Source organism: Urocitellus parryii, chromosome 2, assembly GCF_045843805.1.
Source record: "Urocitellus parryii isolate mUroPar1 chromosome 2, mUroPar1.hap1, whole genome shotgun sequence".
In the NCBI taxonomy this organism is placed as follows: Eukaryota; Metazoa; Chordata; class Mammalia; order Rodentia; family Sciuridae; genus Urocitellus; species Urocitellus parryii.
In genome coordinates, this window is record NC_135532.1 from 35,972,295 (window position 1) to 35,990,633 (window position 18,339).

General features: G+C 44.4%; 1 protein-coding gene across 1 annotated transcript in view; it reads left to right on the top strand.

The window, feature by feature from the left end:
• The first annotated feature begins 253 nt into the window (after positions 1 to 253).
• The window catches only part of Atp7b (ATPase copper transporting beta), a 68,535-nt gene continuing 50,449 nt past the window's right edge, over positions 254 to 18,339 (top strand). Inside the window, exons 1-2 of the mRNA XM_026381850.2 lie at positions 254 to 550; positions 827 to 931. Of these exons, the coding sequence (XP_026237635.2) occupies positions 881 to 931 (51 nt within the window). The 5' untranslated portion in view covers positions 254 to 550; positions 827 to 880. The remainder of the gene's footprint in view (positions 551 to 826; positions 932 to 18,339) is intronic.

Here is an 18,339-nt window from a genome sequence, read left to right on the forward strand (position 1 = left end):
CCTCGCGGGCCAATTGTGCATTACAATTGGCTACCGGTAGCAGCTTCCCACGGCCTTTTAGCCAATAGAATGGCCGAGGAGTAAACGAGATTTTGGCGTGGCGCAAACGGGTCCGGCCCCCATGGGCGGCACCGTTGTGGGAGGTGGGCTGTGGGGGCGTGGCCTTTGACGGACAGCCGGCGCTCAGGTCCTTGGCCCCTCCCCCACTGGAAGCCCCTGCCGGGGCGCCCCTGCCCTCAGTCCCAAACCCGTGGCCGGTTGGCGACCAAATGGGAGGCCCTTGCAGCTCACGGATCAATCTTCCGAGTGCAGAGTCCATTCCCGTAGCGATTGCTGCATTTGAGATCCGCGGAGCCCAGGAGCCAGGCGCGGAGTTGGAGAGGGGGCTGAGCGGAGCTGATCCGACACCCCGCCTGGACGAACGGTCCCCCAGGCCTTGGGCGAACCCGGGACATCTGCATCTCCGGCCCGGGACTGCACCACTCGCCAGCCCTTCATCTCCAGCACAGGCGCAGATCTGAGGACCTAGTGCTGAGTGCATCGGTCGGAGGTAGTTTAGGAGGGAGTCAGGACAGGTCTTCGCCCTGTGGTGCGGGCTTGGGTGTGAGTGAAGGTCGGAGGCCCACGCTCCCCACGCGCTCTTATCCCTGCGCTCCCAAGTTAGGGACGCGGCGGCGCTCAATTTTAACCTACAGTTTTGGTGCTGCGGATCCCCTGATTCAAAGCGAAGAGACGGTTTCCTTAGAATCGAGCCGGACTGAAGCCCTCACACCCACTCCTCTTCCTCCTGGATTTTAACAGGCTCTTCTCGCCCTTCCCTAACCAGGTGACCTTTGGGCTCAGGGCCGGATCTGAGAAGAAATTGGTGTCTGCGGGGGTGATGCCTGAGCAGGAGAGACAGATTTCAGCCAGAGAAGAGGCTAGTCGGAAAGTAAGTTTCTTTCTCCGACAACGTGTGCACACATCTACCTGGAGAGCTTTCTTCCTAGTGCCTCTGTCCTCCGGGTGCCCAGGAAGAGCAAGCGCTCTCCAGAGCCCAGCGCTAGCGTGGTCGTGGTTTGGGAGGAAAGCACTGTGTAGAAAGGGCGTGCTGTCCACAGGTGTTAGAGAACGTTGCAAACCCAGCACGTTTCTGTTAATCGATGCTGTTAAGGGGTCTGATGCCTGAGAAGTAAAATGAGCGTGGATTTGCCCTAATAGTTCAAAATTAGTTACTTGGGGAAGTTAGTCACAGACCAATGCCTGAATCTCTTTATGGTATATATTCAAGTCCTGGGATTTTTTTTAAATACAGCTATTTTGAATTCATTTTAGTTTGTGTAAGTAATGCGTTCAGTGTGGTCTTTTAAAAATGCAAGTAGTACACAAATATTCAGGACAAAAATCAGATCTATTTTCCAGTGGCTATTCATAAATACACAGATCAGAGAAACTTATAGGTTTCTGTGTGTGTTATTTTAAAATACTTTGTTTTACCTAAATGAAAACCAAATGCTGTGTATTATCCAACTTTTTTTTTCAATATTTTGGAGATTGTTTTATAAAGTGTCTGTCTTCATTTAGCCTCTGCACAGGGTAGATGAATCGTTGTTTGTTGCCTTCTTACAGGTGGACATTCTGGTTGCTTCTCTCTCTCTCTCTCTCTCTGCTTCTCTCTCTCTCTCTCTCTCTCACACACACACACACACACAAACATACACACACACATTCGCATGTGCAAGTGGACATGATCTTTATACTTGAACTAATGCTGACTCTTGAGTATTTCTTTAGGATAGACACAAAAGCCTAGATTGCTGGACCAAAGAGTAGGTTGCTTCTTTTCTTTTTTTTTAATATTTATTTTTTTAGTTTTAGGTGGACACAATATCTTTATTTCATTTTTATGTGGTGCTGAGAATCGAACCCAGTGCCTCATGCATACTAGATGGGCATGCTACCAGTTGAGCCACATCCCCAGCCCTGGGTTGCTTCTTTTCTATAGGTCTCTGAAATTAATCAATTTAACAATATTATTGAGGGACCATTAGAAGTGAAATTTATCTAGTCTCTGGTGTAGAAAAGAAAGAAAAGTGGATTAATGGATGGTCAAGCCAGAGAGATGCTAATCAGTAGATGATTCTTTACAGTATGAAGACTGCATTTTTTATAGGTTTTCTTTCTTTTATTTTTACTTTTATTTTTAGTTGTAGATGAACACAATACCTTTATTTAATTAATTTGGTTTTTTTTTTTTTTTTTGGTCCTTAGAATTGAACTCAGGGGCTCTCAACCACTGAGCCACATCCCCAACCCTATATTTAGAGACAGAGTCTCACTGAGTTGCTTAGTACCTTGATACCATGCTTGGAGCTCACGATACTCCTGCCTCAGTCTCCCAAGCCACTGGGATTACAGGTGTGCACCACAGTGCCTGGCTTATTTTTATTTTTTTATGTGGTGCTGAGAATCAAACCCAGTGCTTCACACAGGCTGTACAAATACTTTATCACTAAGCTACACTCCCAGTCCCTGGAGACTGCATTTGATCTGGAATGTGAAGACAGCCTACATTGGGGAGGGATGACTTCTGCAGAGGAGACTTAACAATTTCTACAGTGTCCCAACTTAGAGAGAGGAAAAAAAAAAAAAAAAACCTCATTCTTCCAGATCAAGCACATGATCTGGCCCCTTCTTGATACCTTCTGTAACTGCTCTGGCCCACATTAACCTCATGTTCTTCTGGATTCCTTTGATAATAGCCTTAGCCAACGTCATTGAGCTTACTATGTGGCAGGAATTATATTAAGCACTTTATATCCCTCTGTGTGTACTTTTTCAACACCCTTTGATGTAGGTGGGGTTTTTGTTGTTTTGGTGCTGGGGCTTGAACCCAGGGCCCGGAGTATGCTAAGCATACACTCTACAACTAAGCTGTACTCCTAGCCCTAAGGTAGGTATCATCCTTCTGTTATCATCATATGTTTAACAAATCATCATTTGTTCATCATTTGTTTTTAAGAAATAGGGACTCACTATGTTACCCAGACTGCCCTCAAACTCCTGGGCTCAAGGGATCCTCCTGCCTCAATGGGAATATAGTCCCTGAATTTTTTTTTATGGACAACATGCCTTTATTTTATTTGTTTCATTTTTATGTGGCCCTCAGGATAGAAGCTGGTGCCTCACACATACTAGGCAAGTGCTCTGCCACTGAGCTATAGTCCCAGCATTTTTTTTTTTTTTTAATGTGTCAGGGATACTAGACCCTGGGGAGCCAGGTAAGAGCAAGACCCCTCCCTCAAGGAATTTACATTCTAGTAGGAGATGGAGAAAAGAAAGGGGGTAAACAAATATTGTTATTTTAGGTACTGCTAAGTGCTGGGAAGAAAATAAATCATGATAGGGATATTTAAAAAAAGGGCATAGGTGGGGAGGAAGATTCTATTTAAGTACGTGGCCAGAGAATGCTTTGCAGGGGAAGTCAGGTTTGAGCAGAGACCTGAATGATTTCAGGGAAGTGTTCTGTGCTGGGAAACCAAAAAGTATCCAAGTCCTAAGGCAAGAGTGTGAAAATAAGAAATGGTATTTGATCTTTGTCCTAGGTTCTTGACAGAGCTGAAACCCTAGGAATTTCCTGAGTGATAGTGATAGGAACTTTTTTTTTGTCTTTTCAACATATCTGAGTTTCTGCTAATGAGGTGGCCCTTGATGGGCCCCTAGATAGCTGCTTCAGATGGAGACTGATTGCCAGAGGAACCAATCATGTGATTAGGGAGTAAGAACTTTCTGCACCACCCTCAACCTCTGGGGAGGTGACAGGGACTGGAGATGAGCTAATCATCAGTGGCGCCATGCTTTAATCAATCATGCCTACAGAATGGAACCTCCATGAAAATCCTAAACGATGGTTTCAGAGCTTCCAGATGGTAAACACATTGAGATTCTGTGAGAGTGGCGTGCCTGGAGAGAGATCAGAAGCTCTGTGCACCATCCCCCATCTCTTGCCCTCTGCATTTCTCTCTTTGCCTCTTCTTTTTTTTTTTTTAATCTTTTATTCTAATTTGTTATATATGACAGCAGAATGCATTACAATTCATACTACACCTATAGAGCACAATTTTTCATCTCTGGTTTTATACAAAGTATATTTACACCATTCGTGTCTTCATACATGTACTGAGGGTAACGATGTCCATCTCATTCCACCGTCTTTTCTTTCCCCCTTCCCCTCTCACCTCTCTGCCCTATCTGAGTTTGTCTAATCTTCCCATGCCTTTACCCCCACTGCCCCAACCCCATGTTGAATCAGCCTCCTTATATCAGAGAAAACATTCAGCATTTGGTTTTTTGGGATTGGCTAACTTCACTTAGCATTATATTCTCCAGCTCCATCCATTTACCTGCAAATGCCATGATTTTATTCTTGTTTATTGCTGAGTATCTTTGCCTGTTCTTGAATTTTATCCTTTATCATAAACTGGTAATAGTAGTGAAGCACTTATCTGAGTTCTGTGAGCTACTGTAGCTCAAGGGTTGGAAACCCTTGGACTTTATAACCAGTCCTTCAGAAGTTTGTGTGCCCTAGTCTTGATGACTGGTGTCAGAAGAGGAGGGAAGACTTGTGGGGCTGAGCCCTTACCTCTGGGGTCTGTGCTAGCTCCAGGTAGTGTCCGAACTGAATTGAATGTAGGTCACCAAGTTGTTGTTTGGGAAGTTGGAGAATTGGTTGGTGGGAAGAAACAACCCACATATATTATGTCAGAAGGATTGTGAGTACAAATAATACAAAAGGATCACAGGCGTGTGCCACCATGCCTGGCTATATTCGTTATTGTAAAGAGCAATATCAGGTGGCTTGGCCATGTGTCAATCAAGTTTGGAAGATAATATTATCTTCCAAAGATGATAGGTTCCTGAAGAAAGTCTCAATCCTATATCTGCCTCTCATCAGCAAAATCCCTTGGATAAGTTAGTAAACTTCTGCCTCATCTGTAAAGCAATGATGAACTCTGACCTCATGTTCTACCGCATTCCCTTCCCTCCTCCTTCTGCTCCAGCCACTCTGGCTTCCTTATTGCTCCTGAAACACTAGGAACTTGAAGAGGAGGTGATGCTTGTGTGGGTCCCCAAAGGAGAGCAGCCATTGGCTAGGCATGGTGTCTTAGGGAGCAGCCGGCATATAGGAAGGCCCAGAAGGTTAGAAATGAAAAGAGGCTCTAGGGGAACTCACAGGGTTTGGCAAGCCTGGAGAGTGGCCATGGAAGACCTGTGGAGTTTGGATTTTACCCCCCAGTCTTATTTATTTATTTATTAAGAGAGTGACTTATTTATTTATTTTTTGGTGCTGGAGATTGAACCCAGGGCCTCAAACAAGCACACATTCTACCACTGAACTACACCCCCAGGCAAACATGACAGGAATTGTGACATCTTTTGTTTCAGAGAGAGAGTTTAGGCTTGGGGAATAGTCTGAGGCTCGCTGGGGAGGAGGGTGAACCCTGGAAGCAGCTACTGGGCCACCAGCTGGAGGTTATTGAAAGCCAAAGAGAAGGTCTCAGAAAAGCCTGAAAGTATTAGAAGTTTAATACCAGGCCCTGGGATTGAGCCTAGGGGCTTGAGCATGCTAATACACATTCTACCACTGAACTACACCCCCAGAAGGACTCTGTCCTGATTTGTTGTGAAATTCCCTTCTCAGAGAAAGAGCGGGTTGTCTAGACCTCCTTTGTCCAGAGTGATAGGAGTGAGGGAAGTCCTCACAGAAACAACTTGGGGTGCAATTGGTTCCTTAGTAGCTGTGTGATAATCTCAGGAAGTGAGAGACCTGGATTTGATTTTACTTATTTATTCATTTATGTATTTATGTTTTTCTTTGTGGTGCTGTGGATGGAAACCAGGGCTTCACACATATAATGTATGTAATACATATTACTATATGATATATTATAGTGTGTATATATAGACACATTTATTACAAAATGGTTATCTCTCTTTTACTTTCTATGGGAGAATTGTAGACCTCTGAAGTACTTTACCACTGAGCTACACTCCTAGCCCGAGAGCTGGATTTTAAATGCTTTACTGACATGCATTTCCCTTTGACTTTGAAGGATGACTATGACACGGGGACAGATTACTGCTTGCTAATAACCACAGCATAGGTATCAAGGACTTACCTGTTTTAGATGATTCAAGTATCATTTTTATTTACAGAAAAAAATTGAAATCACAGCCAAGTGAAATTCTGGGGATCAAACCCACAGTCTCCCTTATTCTAGGTAGGCATTCTACTACTGAGCTACTTCCTAGCTTCCTAGCTACTTCCTAGCTCCATTTATTTATTTATTCTTTTAAAACTAAGTAAAAGGAAAAAATATGAGGAGATCAAAGGTCAATGAGAGGGCTGGGGTCGTGGCTCATTGGTGGAGTGCTTGCCTAGTATGTGTGAGACACTGGGTTCAATTCTCAGCACCACATAAAAATAAGTAAATAAAGGTTCATCCACAACTTAAAAAAAAGATATATATATATAATAAAAGGTCAGTGAGATAGATGGCAAAACAGAGAGTCACTTACTTATTTATTTTTTGGTGCTAGGGATTGAACCCAGGGCCTCGAATATGCTAAGCACACATTCTACCACTGAACTACACCCCCAGGCAAACAAGACAGGAATTGTGACATCTTTTGTTTCAGAACATAGTTTTTCTGGCTAGAAATTTAGGCAACTACATAGTTGGTACTGCTAGCAGTTTCTTGTTTTGTATATCCGCATTGCGCCTTCTGATGCCTTTTAGTTTGCCAATTTGGTGTGACTCTTGAAAACTGTCACCAGCTGCAAAAGCCTCATACTCAATCTCTGCTTCTCTGGTCCCAACCAATGACTTCACTTTTTACCTCGAGGATATTCATACCATTGGTTTTGCTTTTCTTCAACTTTTTGCCTGGCCTTACCCACCTTCTCCCAAAATTTTGTTTAGACTTACAACCTACTTTTATCTCCTCTCTAGAATCAGAGGATAGGCTGCTTTGTTTTCAAGGTCATACTACCCTCTGCCAATAATCTTGATCCCTTCCTCTCTGCCTGTCTGGAGCCTTTACTGGCCATCCTTCTCTTCACCTGACTTTCCCTTTCTCTGCCTCTGAAATCATTCACTTTGCTTTTATTCTAAAATTGCTCCCATTACCTTGTGTCTCCTGCTAGCTGTTTTATTTCTTTTCCACTTCCCTTCCTCCTGAGTCTTCTGGAAATAATAGTTTGCACTTGTGTGTTTCCATTCCTTCATTCACTTTAAGGTTTTTCTCTTATTATTTTTATCAATTTATTGGCTATAAAAGAAATTTTATACATATATATACACACACATATATATCTCCGCATGTAATTAGAAAGCAGAGCAGTAGAGGGAATGCCTTTGTACCTCAGCTAATCCAGGAACAGAGCATTACCAATGCCATGTTATCCACCTGATTGCTCTTTCCTCGTCTTTCTGTACCACCCACAGAATTACCCACTGTACAGGTAACTACCATTCTCAATTTTGTGTCTGTTATACCCTACTTTTATTTTTTGTTTGTTTGTTTGTTTGTTTTTGATGCTGGGGATCCAGTCTGGGGCCTCATGCATGATAAGCTTGTGCTCTACCACTTAGCCATACCCTAGCCTTCATAACCCAGATTTATATTTTTGTAAAGTTTCATCACATAGATGAGTGCCTGAACAACACATTGTTTAGTTTTCTCATGTCTGAGCTTTATAAAAATGATATCATCATGTGTTTAGTTTTAAAGGACTAGTTTTTCTCACTAGACACTATTTCTAAGATTTATTGCTGTGTAATATGTCCTTGTGGGTACGTAGCACAGTTTACACAGTCTCCTCAGAGGTTTTGGGTGCTTTGTGGATTTTTTGCAGTCATGACCAACTCTGCTGTGAAGAGTCTTTGTGTCTGGTGATGCACACAGGCAGTGCACCCACTCCCTAAGAACAACAGCTAGCAGGAGACACAGGTGATTGGAGCAATTTTAAAACAAAAGCAAAGTGAATGGCTTCAGAGGTAGAGAAAGGGAAAGACAGAAGGTGAAGAGAATGATGGCCAATTAAGGCTCCAGACAGGCAGAAAGGAAGGGATGGAGAATCCTGGCAGAGGGTATGACCTTCTGGCTTTGCTTTCTCCACTGTCTTGAAGTCTCTCTTATTTAGTTTCCATGAATGCCAAAGGCATATCCTTCCCCATTCTTATATTTTGTCCTTTGATATGATTTGAATGTTGTTGTCTTTTCCAAAATCATGTTGAAACTTTACTACTTTAAAAGATGTGGTCTTAGGAGGCGATTGGTTATGAGGTTGGAACCTTCACGAATAGGATCATAGAAGAGCTTGATGGGGAGGATTTGCCCCTTTTCACCCTTCCTGTCCATTCCAACCCTTGTGCAATTGTGAGGACACGGCTCCTCCACTAGGGGGACACAGCTCTACGCCACCATCTTATAGCAGAGAGTGGCCCTCACCAGAGGCTGACTTCCCACCTGTGAGAAATAAAATTCTATTGTTTATAAGTCACCCAGTCTGTAATTTTGTTACAGAGTACAAATAGACTAAGAAACTGGTACCAAGAAGTGAGAAGTGGAGTGTTGCCATAATACCTCAAGTTGGAACCAGGTGGAGGCTGGAAGAGTTGGAGGAGTTGGCTAGAAAAAGCCTAGCTTGCTGTGTACGCAGTGTTAAGGGTGACTCTGGTGAAGGCTCAAAAGAAAAAGGGAGCTGTCGATAGAGCTTGAATCTTCTTCGTACTTCAGTGGTTGTGATCAGAATATTAGTAGAAATGTGGACAGTAAAGGCCATCTGATGAGGCTTCAGAAATGAGAGCTAGCTTATTGGAAACTGAAGCAAAGACCATGCTTTTACAGTATGGCAAAGAACTTGGGTGAATTGTGTCCCTGTCCTCATGGTTTATGGAAGGTGGAACACAAGAGTGATAAACCAAGAAATTTGGCAGAATAAATCCTTAGGCAAGGTGCATGGGTGCTGCATGGCTTCTTTGGATTGCTTCTAGTAGTGTGCAAGAAGAGAGAAAGGCTTAAAGACAAGTTATAGTCAAAAGAGGGGCAGAACTTAAAGATTTGGAAAATTCTCAGCCTGGCCAAGTTATGAAGAATAAAAAGGTGTGCTTGGGAGAATACAGGGTGTGGCCAAGCATACATTTGGTAAGGAGATTATTATGGATGGAAAGAAGCCAGATGCTATTCTAGATCATGGAAGAGTGATCCTGAAAGCATTTCAGAGATTTTTGAGGCCACTCCCATCACAGGGCTTGAGTGCCAGGGCCTGGAGGGCAGAAAGATTTCAAGGGAGGGGCCCAGGGATCCTGAGGGACCTTGGGACTGGCTTCCCCAGAGATACCTAAGTCTCTGCTCCCTTCCAGTGTAGTACTTCTTGGTCACCCCGTTTGTAGCTCAAGTGGCCTCAGGAGTAGCTCCAGGGTGGCTCTGGCTGTCACTTCAGAGGGTACAATATAGAAACCTTGGCACTGTTCACATGGCCCTGACTCTGCTGGTGTGCAGAGTGAGAGAGTTGTCGGGTAGGGCCTCCTCCTCCAGATCAAGGAATGCCTTAGGGCCCAGAGAGTGGACAGCCTCAGGGATAGGGTCACTGTGGAGAGCTCCCACAAGGGCAGTGTTTTAGTCAGCTTTTCCTCGCTGTGACCAGAATACCCAACAAGAGCAACTTAGAGGAGGGAAAGTTTATTTGGGGCTCATGATTTCAGAGGTATTCCATAGTCACCTATATTGCTCAGGGCCCAAGGTGAAGCAGCAGCACATCGTGGAGCAAGGACCCATAAGAGGTGAGCTGCTCAGCTCACAGCGGGTCAGGAAGCAGGGACATGGAGGAGAGAAGGGGCCACAGAGAAGATGCACTCTTCTAGGGCAAGCCCCCAGGGACTTACCTCCTTGAGCCATGGCCCACCTGCCTGCTGTTACCACTCATTCAGTCCATTCATACTAGGATGGACTGATCAGGTCATAGCTCTCATAATCTAATCATTTTACCTCTGGAGTATTCTTGCATTAACAGGAGCTTAGGGGAGACACCTCATACCTAAACCATAACAGGCAACATCTAGGTGGAGCTGTGGAGGTAGGTCTGTCCCTGATACCCTGGGTCTGTAGTCATTGGCAGGAGATCCTAGCATGGGAGAGCTGCTGTGTGGGCCATGCTCAGAAGATCTGCGGGGGCCCAGACCCCACTCCAGTGGGCCCAGGTGGTGGGACATAGAGTCAAAGAAGATCATTCTCGAGCCTTAAGATTTAATGGGGTCGTAGCTCAGTGGTAGAATGCTTGCTTGGAATGCACGAGACCTTGGGTTCATCCCCAGTACCAAAAGGCAAACCAAACCAACCAAACTAAAAAGATTTAATGTTATTTTCTCTGTTGGATTTTATTTAGACTTACTTAGGGGCTGGGAGTGTAGTTCAGTGGTACACTTGCCTAAAATACAGGAGTTCCTGGGTTCTATTCTCAGCACTTTTTTAAAAAGAAAAAAAAATCTACTTATTTGGGACCAGTTCCCCCTTTCTTCTCTCCTAAGTCTCCCTTTTAGGATGGAAATACCTGTCCTATGCCTGTCCCAGCATTGTATTTAGAAGCACACAACTGGTTTGCTCTCGCAGGCAGTTTGCCTCAGAATGAAACATACCTTTGAGTTTCAACCATTTGTGATTCAAATGATGTGTAGATGTGTAGACTCTGGACTTCAGCTGTTTGAGTTGATATTGGAATTGTTATGAAATTTGCAGGTTCTTTTCCTATTCAATACCATTTACAAATAACCAAACAGTCCCAGTAGCAGCAGGTCATTTTATTCTATGACTGAAGATAAGAGAAGAGGAGCTCCCCCCTAAAGGTACTGTCTCCCCAGCAGGTCTGTGGGCTGGGTTTCACTAGGGCTGGTGATGAGGGGCTGTGGTGTGCATGGTGTCATTGGAACTTCTCATGGCAAGGAGAGGTTTCCAGGTTTCCACCCTTTTTCTTCCATAATTTGGGCATGATTGGATCTGTTATGGCACTAAATAGGTGCATTTTTTGTCTTATTATAATGAGCCCAGGTCACCGGGGTGTCAAATTGCACTAGAACAGCAGGTCTGGAACCCGCCTCAGGGACTGGGAATATGTGATAATGCAGCCACTGACATCTAGGAGCATGTGGTTATCAGCCTCCAAGCTTTAATGTTTACAAGCCAGTGACATAGCTGGTGGCACCACAGGCTATCAGTCATTTCAGTGTTCAGCCTGGTGACAGAGCAGGTTAAGACCTTGGGGCTTTTATAGAATCTATATATTTTTAGGAGTGAAGGATGTGAATTTGGGAGGGAGGCAGGGTTGGAGTGCTGTTGTTTGGATAGTTTTGTCCCCTCAAATTTATATTGAAGTTTAATCCTCAGTGAAACAATATTAAGAAGTGTGGCCTTTAGGAGGTGGTTGAGTTATGAGGGTGGCATCCTCAGGAGTGGAATCAGATGCCCTTATAAAGAGGCCTAACAGAGGATGTTCATCTCTTTTCATCCTTTCTGATACCTCCATCATGAGAGGACACTTAGATAGTGCCGGGTCTGAGGGATTGGCCTTCACCAGACGCTGATCCTGCAGTGCCTTGGTCTTGGACTTCCCACCCTCCAGCACTGTGAGAAACTAATTTCTAGTATTCATAAACTACCGCCTCTCAGGTGTAGTGTTGTAGTTGTACAAGCAATCTAAGGCAACCTCTCCATCGCGTTTTTTAAAAATAAGCATTCATGAGATACAATTCACGTCCCATACAATTCATAGGTATTTGCAGCCATCAGTACAGTCAGATTTAGAACATTTTCATTATCTCAAAGGGTAATCCTATACCCTTTAGCTATCACTCTGTGACCCCAATGCCTAAGCACTCATTAATTTACTTTCTCTTGCTATGGATTTGCCTATTGTGGATATTTATGTAAGGGAATCATATAGTAATGTTGGATCTTATGTGACTGGCTTCTTACACTTTGCATAATATTTTTGGGATTCATCCACCCATGAAGTACTTAATTTGTTTTTGTTGCCAAATAAGCTACCATGACATAGATTATACTATGTTTTATTTATCCATTTACTAACAATAGATAACATTGAAGGACATGTCAGTTCTTCCTACTTGTTGGCTATTATGAATAGTGCTGCTATAGACATTTGTGTGCAAGTGTTAAAAGATAAATGAAGGCCCATAAAAATTTTAAAGAGTTTATTTTAGCAGATAGCAATTCATAAGTCAGGCAGCAAACTTTTATTTTAGCAGGAAGCAGTTCATAAATCAAGCAGTTCAGGGCTCCATTGAAGGGATAGGAAGAAACTTTTAAAAGGTGTTCACAGAAGCAAAACAAAATATTTAATTAGTTAAGGTAAAAAGTCCCTAGTTAGATGTTAGTTGACACTTTCTGATTGACTAAGCTTATATTTTATTTGACTATTCACATGGAATTTGCTTATGTAGGAACCCAAGGTGCTAGAGCTGTCTCCATCTAACAGCCTCCCTATTAAATTTTTTTTTAGCATAATGTGGGACACGGCATCATCTTCCTAATATCTCATGGCTTACTATGGCTGTTAGCACTGTATCCCCTCTAGTTTGTTTGTATTCAGATGGAGCAGGGACAATCCTGTTCTCTTGAGGGCATCTGATAAAAACCATTCCTTTTATTAAATTGGCCAGAACTTTGAACCATTTTCAAACATTTTAAATTTGGAAGATTACATTGTAGACAACTCTGGCTTTCAACCTTCTCTTGGAGTCTCTGGTGACACTGGGCCATTGGATAAGTTGGCCAGGATCAGGAAGAGCTGCATGGGCACTCCAGGTGGTCACAGGCTATACCCCAGCCTATTTCCATTTATTGAGGTCCCTGCCTGCTTCTGAAATTATTGGAACTTAGTTCCTGGCGTGGAAGGATAAAGGAATGACTGAGGGGAGGAAGAGGGAGCCAATATTTGAAAGCTTAGCAGTCTGACTTTCAGCAAATAGATACATAAGGTGTTTGTGTTTGACATTCTTTGTTATTCATTAATTCAACAAACATTGAGAAACACTTTACGTACCAAGCAGTGTTTTAGGGCTAGGAATATAGCAGGGGACTGAACAAAATAGACAAAGGATTTCTATACTCGTGAAACTTAAACCCTAGCTGGGAAGACAGTTCACAAATAAGTAAAAAATATATTATTGTAGAATATGGTGGTTGAGTAATCTGGAGAAAAATAAGGCAGGGAAAGATGATGGGGGTTGGGAACATTTGAAATTTACATCAGTTGATGGGGGGAAGTCACTAAAAAGGTAATGTTTGAGCAGAGACCTCAAGGAGGAGAGCCCTCAAGGAGATGGTCTTTCTATAAGTCATGAACCTTCTATCATCATGTTTTTTACTCCATGTTGTTCACCGAGTGTGGTTTTATTCAAGGGCAGCCCCTCCAGTGAACTTGTTCAGGTATCTTTTATTTAGATCTCCTGTTAATAAGCTGGTATAAAAGTCCTGCTGCACTAGCTGCTCAGTCTTGAAGTCACCAGCCTCTGTGGTGGGATGATGCAGTGGGACTTTGACCTCTAGCCATCCCACCCCATCCCAGCACCTGGAGTTGGAAACTTTTTTTCATACTTTAATGCTGCCCTCTATTGCTCTTCTCCCCCAACACAGAACGTGTCTTGTGCTGCCATGTGTCTTCTGTTGTGCACACACTTAATGTTTGGATCTCAGGCTGGAAATGATCTCTGGCAAGAAGGATGAGCTGTGGGCTCCTGCCTTTCCACAGACGTGCTGTTTTACTGCCTATGTCATCTGTGTGGGAACCTTCCAGGCCCTGCTTCCAGCACACAGCTTAGTGTCAAGTTCTGCCTCAGGATCTGGGACTCCTGCAGCCTTGGGGGAGCTAGTCTGGCCTGCCTGAGAGTTTTTGCAGGAAGCCCTGCCCACTCAGTCTCTAACTGTACTGAGCAGGTAATCTTGTGAGAGCTGAAATATTTTAAAAGATGTCCCTCCTCCCAAACAGGGCCCTTTGTCCTGGAGGTTCACGGAAACAGGAGCTGCCCATCTGCCTTTGGGCCCAGGCTTCTCAGATTGCAAAAGGATTGTTTAGGACACCAAAGGATTTTCCATTTTATACAGAAAAGGTACACAAAGAACAGAAAGGTGCATAGGAGGTAAACAAGATTAATTTTATTTTGGAAAATGGCTGGTTTGTGCATAGGAGAGGCAAAATAATTTTGTGCAAGGAGACACTTGAAGACCTATTTTTCTAGAACAAATGTGTGAGAATAATGAAGTTTACCCTTGCATTGTGATAAAGAGATAGAAAAGCATGAAATCTAGGGGGAAAGCACATCTAGGTAGAACCATACTTTTGTATGTGTGGTTCAACTCATGTATTGAAATATACTTAATTAAATACAATTAAACACACTTATTTGATACTTACTTAACATCTGACATGTGCTCATCACATGTTTTAGCTCATGGGCAGCTAAGATGCAAAATCTTTGTGTTCCAGGAGCTTACCATGTTTCTCAGAGCTAAGCACCTGCTAGGCAGTAGTAACTAGAGTGGACTGACCTGATTGCCGTCTCAGTGGACAGAGAACACTCCTTCTCCAGTAGTGATAAAGGCTGAGCCCTACAGTGTCGATACCAGTGATGTTGGACTCAGATAAGTGGGAGAGCCCTGCCCACTAGGGTGATTGAGGGCAGCTCCATAGAGAGAGAGCAGGGCTGAAAGGATAACAAGGATGAGATAGGAGAGGGCTACACACCTGTAATCCCAGGAGGCTGAGGCAGGAGGATCACAAGTTCAAGGCCAGCCTGGGCAACTTCACACTTGAGGAATCCTGGAGTCTGAGGTAAGGAGAATGTTCCAGAAAGAGGAGTTTGTAATTGATTTTCTAGCCTAGGAAAGTGGCTTGTGCCTTGCCTGATTCCCAGGTCCCTTAGGTTCCATGGGAACAAAGGAGAACCTACTCTTTGCGCCTCGACCTGCTTTCTTCCCACCATTCCTCCTCATCTTGGTTTACACATCACCGTGTGCCCAGTGGGACATATCAGAAATGGCATGTCATTCTCAGGTTCTGTTTGTATCACCTGCTGTGATCCGAGGATCGCTGAACCTGGAGGGCCCCCTCTTTTGTTTAATCCTGCTCTGATATGAATTCTCCCTGGGCTTGTAAGCCCTGTAATACCCACCACCTCCCCCTGAGTCTTCATTCTTGATCCTGCTGGATTTATATTTCCAGATTCCAAATGTACTGTAATTCTGTAAGTACTCTCCTTACAAACTCCTGGTGGGACCCAGGGCATAGCTCAGTGGCCAAGCACTTGCCTAACATGCATGAGGTGCTGGGTTTAACCCGCAGTACCACCAGAAACAGAAACAAGAGGAAACTCCTGGTGATCCACCACCATCTGCAGAACAGTCTGTCCTTCCTGTCCTTCCTGACCTGCTCCTAACCCACTTTTATGGCTGTGTTCTAAGTCTGAGTGACTAGGAGAAGTGCACAGTAAAATTTTTAAAATTTCCATAGTTCATGGATCTGACAGGATAGACTATTCTAAAGCATTTCAGATGTATGATCCCAACATATTTTCCCTATTAGCCATTGTTCTGGAGAAATCCAGTCTCAGTGTTTGAGAACTGGCCACAAGGTACTATGAGACCAAAGCAAAGGCAGACAGAGCCAGGCTTGTATACAGTGCAATTTATGGGGGACTTACAGATGTGTGGTAATGGGTGGCCATAAGACCAGTGGGTCCTGGCAACTTGGCTTATAAAATAGTCACTACAAAAGTGACTTCAAGTCAAAATATACCTGGTTTATTAAGATAAAATCAAAGATGTCAGGCACATTCCTGGTACTGACAGTGTTGTGGTCTGGGTAGTAAAGCACCACATACCCGCTAATGGTTTTGTCTATTTGTGATTTGCTGGGAAGCTATTCCAGAAAAACCTACCAGGGGCAATCATGACGGTTATAACTCCACACGGCTGCTGTCTTTCCAAGTTGAGTCTGTCAGCTCTTCATAGCTATAGCACAGAAACATTTATATTTGTAACGATCCCATATCACCAAAGAAAAATTAAAAATGGTTTAATAATTCATATTTTAAGATACCAGAAAGAAGTGACACCTGGGGAGGATTTTCAACCAAATAGGCTAAAGTTTTGTAAAAATTGAATGCTTAAAGAGATTGTTATCCACTTATGTTGCCCAGTGAGTGAAATGTGAGGGATCATAGGCAAGGAGAGATCCTGAGGGATCCTACCAGGAAACAGGAGCAGTAGATAAGCAAGCAGGATTTGAGAAACCACAAGCCTTGGCCTTGCTGGTTCTGGCAGGGAGGCTGGGCTTGGGGCGCCTCAGGTTTGCTTTACCATTCTTGGGCACTGGTTGAACAGCATTTCTTGGAATTGAGGGGTTTTTTTTTCTTTCTTTTTTTTTTTTTTTTTTTTTTTGGTGGAGTACTTGGAAGATAAAACTGAAACCCAGACACATTTTGGAGGAATTGGCTGCCCTGAACTTGCTTTAGCAGTGGTAGCAGACAAGCTGTCAAATTCTCATGGAATGAAAACTAGAGGTGAAAGAACAGTGAAGCCTTGAAGGGTGGACCAGTGGTCTCAGTGTAAAGCTGCTTTTCCTCAAAGAGAACAGGTCTCCCCCGCCCCCTTTGGTGCAGGCTAAGCAGGTGCCCTATGACTGAACTGTACCATTAGCCTAAGAATAGATTTCTGGGTCCAGAATTCTCGGGAGCAGTGATGGCGGTTTTGATGGGGGAAGAGGGTCATTGCTGATGACTCATGAGGAGGAAGAATCCTCAGTGGCCTTGAGCAGAAGTGCCTGAGTTCCGAACGCCTTCATTGGGTGCTTGCCCTCGTGACTCCAAGGTGGGGTCCATTGGGTTGTTGGGAATATTACAGAGGGGACATGGTGGCTGTTTGACCAACTCAGTTTGGTCTGCAGTATGGACATTCCACACATATTTGCAGTATTAGGTGTTGCCAGGATTAGTGACTGGCAGAGCTGTTCTTCCTCTGGGGGATGAGGTTGCCTTCTTCCCAAACGGGTGGGAGGTGGGAAGGGAGGCAGCACAGCCCAACAGAGCAGGCGTCTGTCTGGATTACTGCATTGTCGTGTGTCTCCTTATATTAATCCTCAGTGGAACAGCAGGTAGCCTGAGAAGCCTGAATGGTGGATTAGTTCCTGGCTGTTATGCTGTGTATAAAAGATGCATGAGCTGTTTAGCCAGTGAGTTTGTGCAGTCAGTTCAGTCTTTGGTTCAAGGGAAAACAAAGCTACGGGAAACATGGAGCTTTCTTACCCCTTCTTGGAAATGCAAGTCATGTTGCCTAAGGACTGCTTCTCTCCCTGGGTATTCCGCACCCTGCCAGTGTTGGAGCTGTGGAAGACAAGAAAACACTTGCAGTTTGATAATAACTGGCCTCTAGGCCAGGTTTCTAGGCATGCATGTGGCCAAAAGAAAGCTGTGTGTAGTTTTGGGGATGATTAGGTCCTGGGCTCCAGAGAGAGCAGCCGAGTGTTCAGTCAGTGCCGGACGTGGCCATGCAGGGGCCGTGTGCAGAGACCATGGTGCTGCATGCAGTGCGATGAGTGAGAGGCTGCCAATTGGTGGGACGGTTGTAGATAAGCAAGCAAACAGGTACCTGGCAGTGTGCAGTCTGCCCAGTTCCTGAAGCTGGCTGCCAGACTGAAGGCAGCCTCTCTGGCTGGCTCAGCTGCAGAAGGGTGCCTTTCCCTGCTAATCTGAAGGACACCGAAAGCATTTTTCTTCTACTACCACCAGCTTGGTGGGGAAAGCTGAACTGCAAGGAGTCAAGGTGTGACCCTCCACCTGGCCATGGAGAAGGCTGAGGGCCAGGTGCCCGGGAGCACCGAACAATCCTTCCTAGCGACTCTGAGTGATCCACAGGTGACCTTGCTGTCTGTCCACAAGTGGAAGTCCTTCAGGAGGAGTCCTGGGGCCAGGTGCTCGGCCAGGCCAGTATCTTCAGAGAAGAAAAGCTCTCCACCATCAGAGGAGGGAGGATTTCCACAGAGGGCCATGGATGGAACCCAGGAAATAGGTTCCCGTCAGGTCAGTGGAGTTGCAGAAGGGCTGGAAAGCCACGAGGGACTTGGGACCAGGTTACAGACGGCACCTTCTCCTTATTTCATGTGTGAAGGGTCAGGGAGCAAGCAGTCTGGGGTGTAGAGAGAGAGCTCAGGTATAGCACCAGAAAGAGTCGTGGTGTTTATTTTATGGCAGGTGAAGTTTGGGTCTTGTTGCTTCATATTTTCAG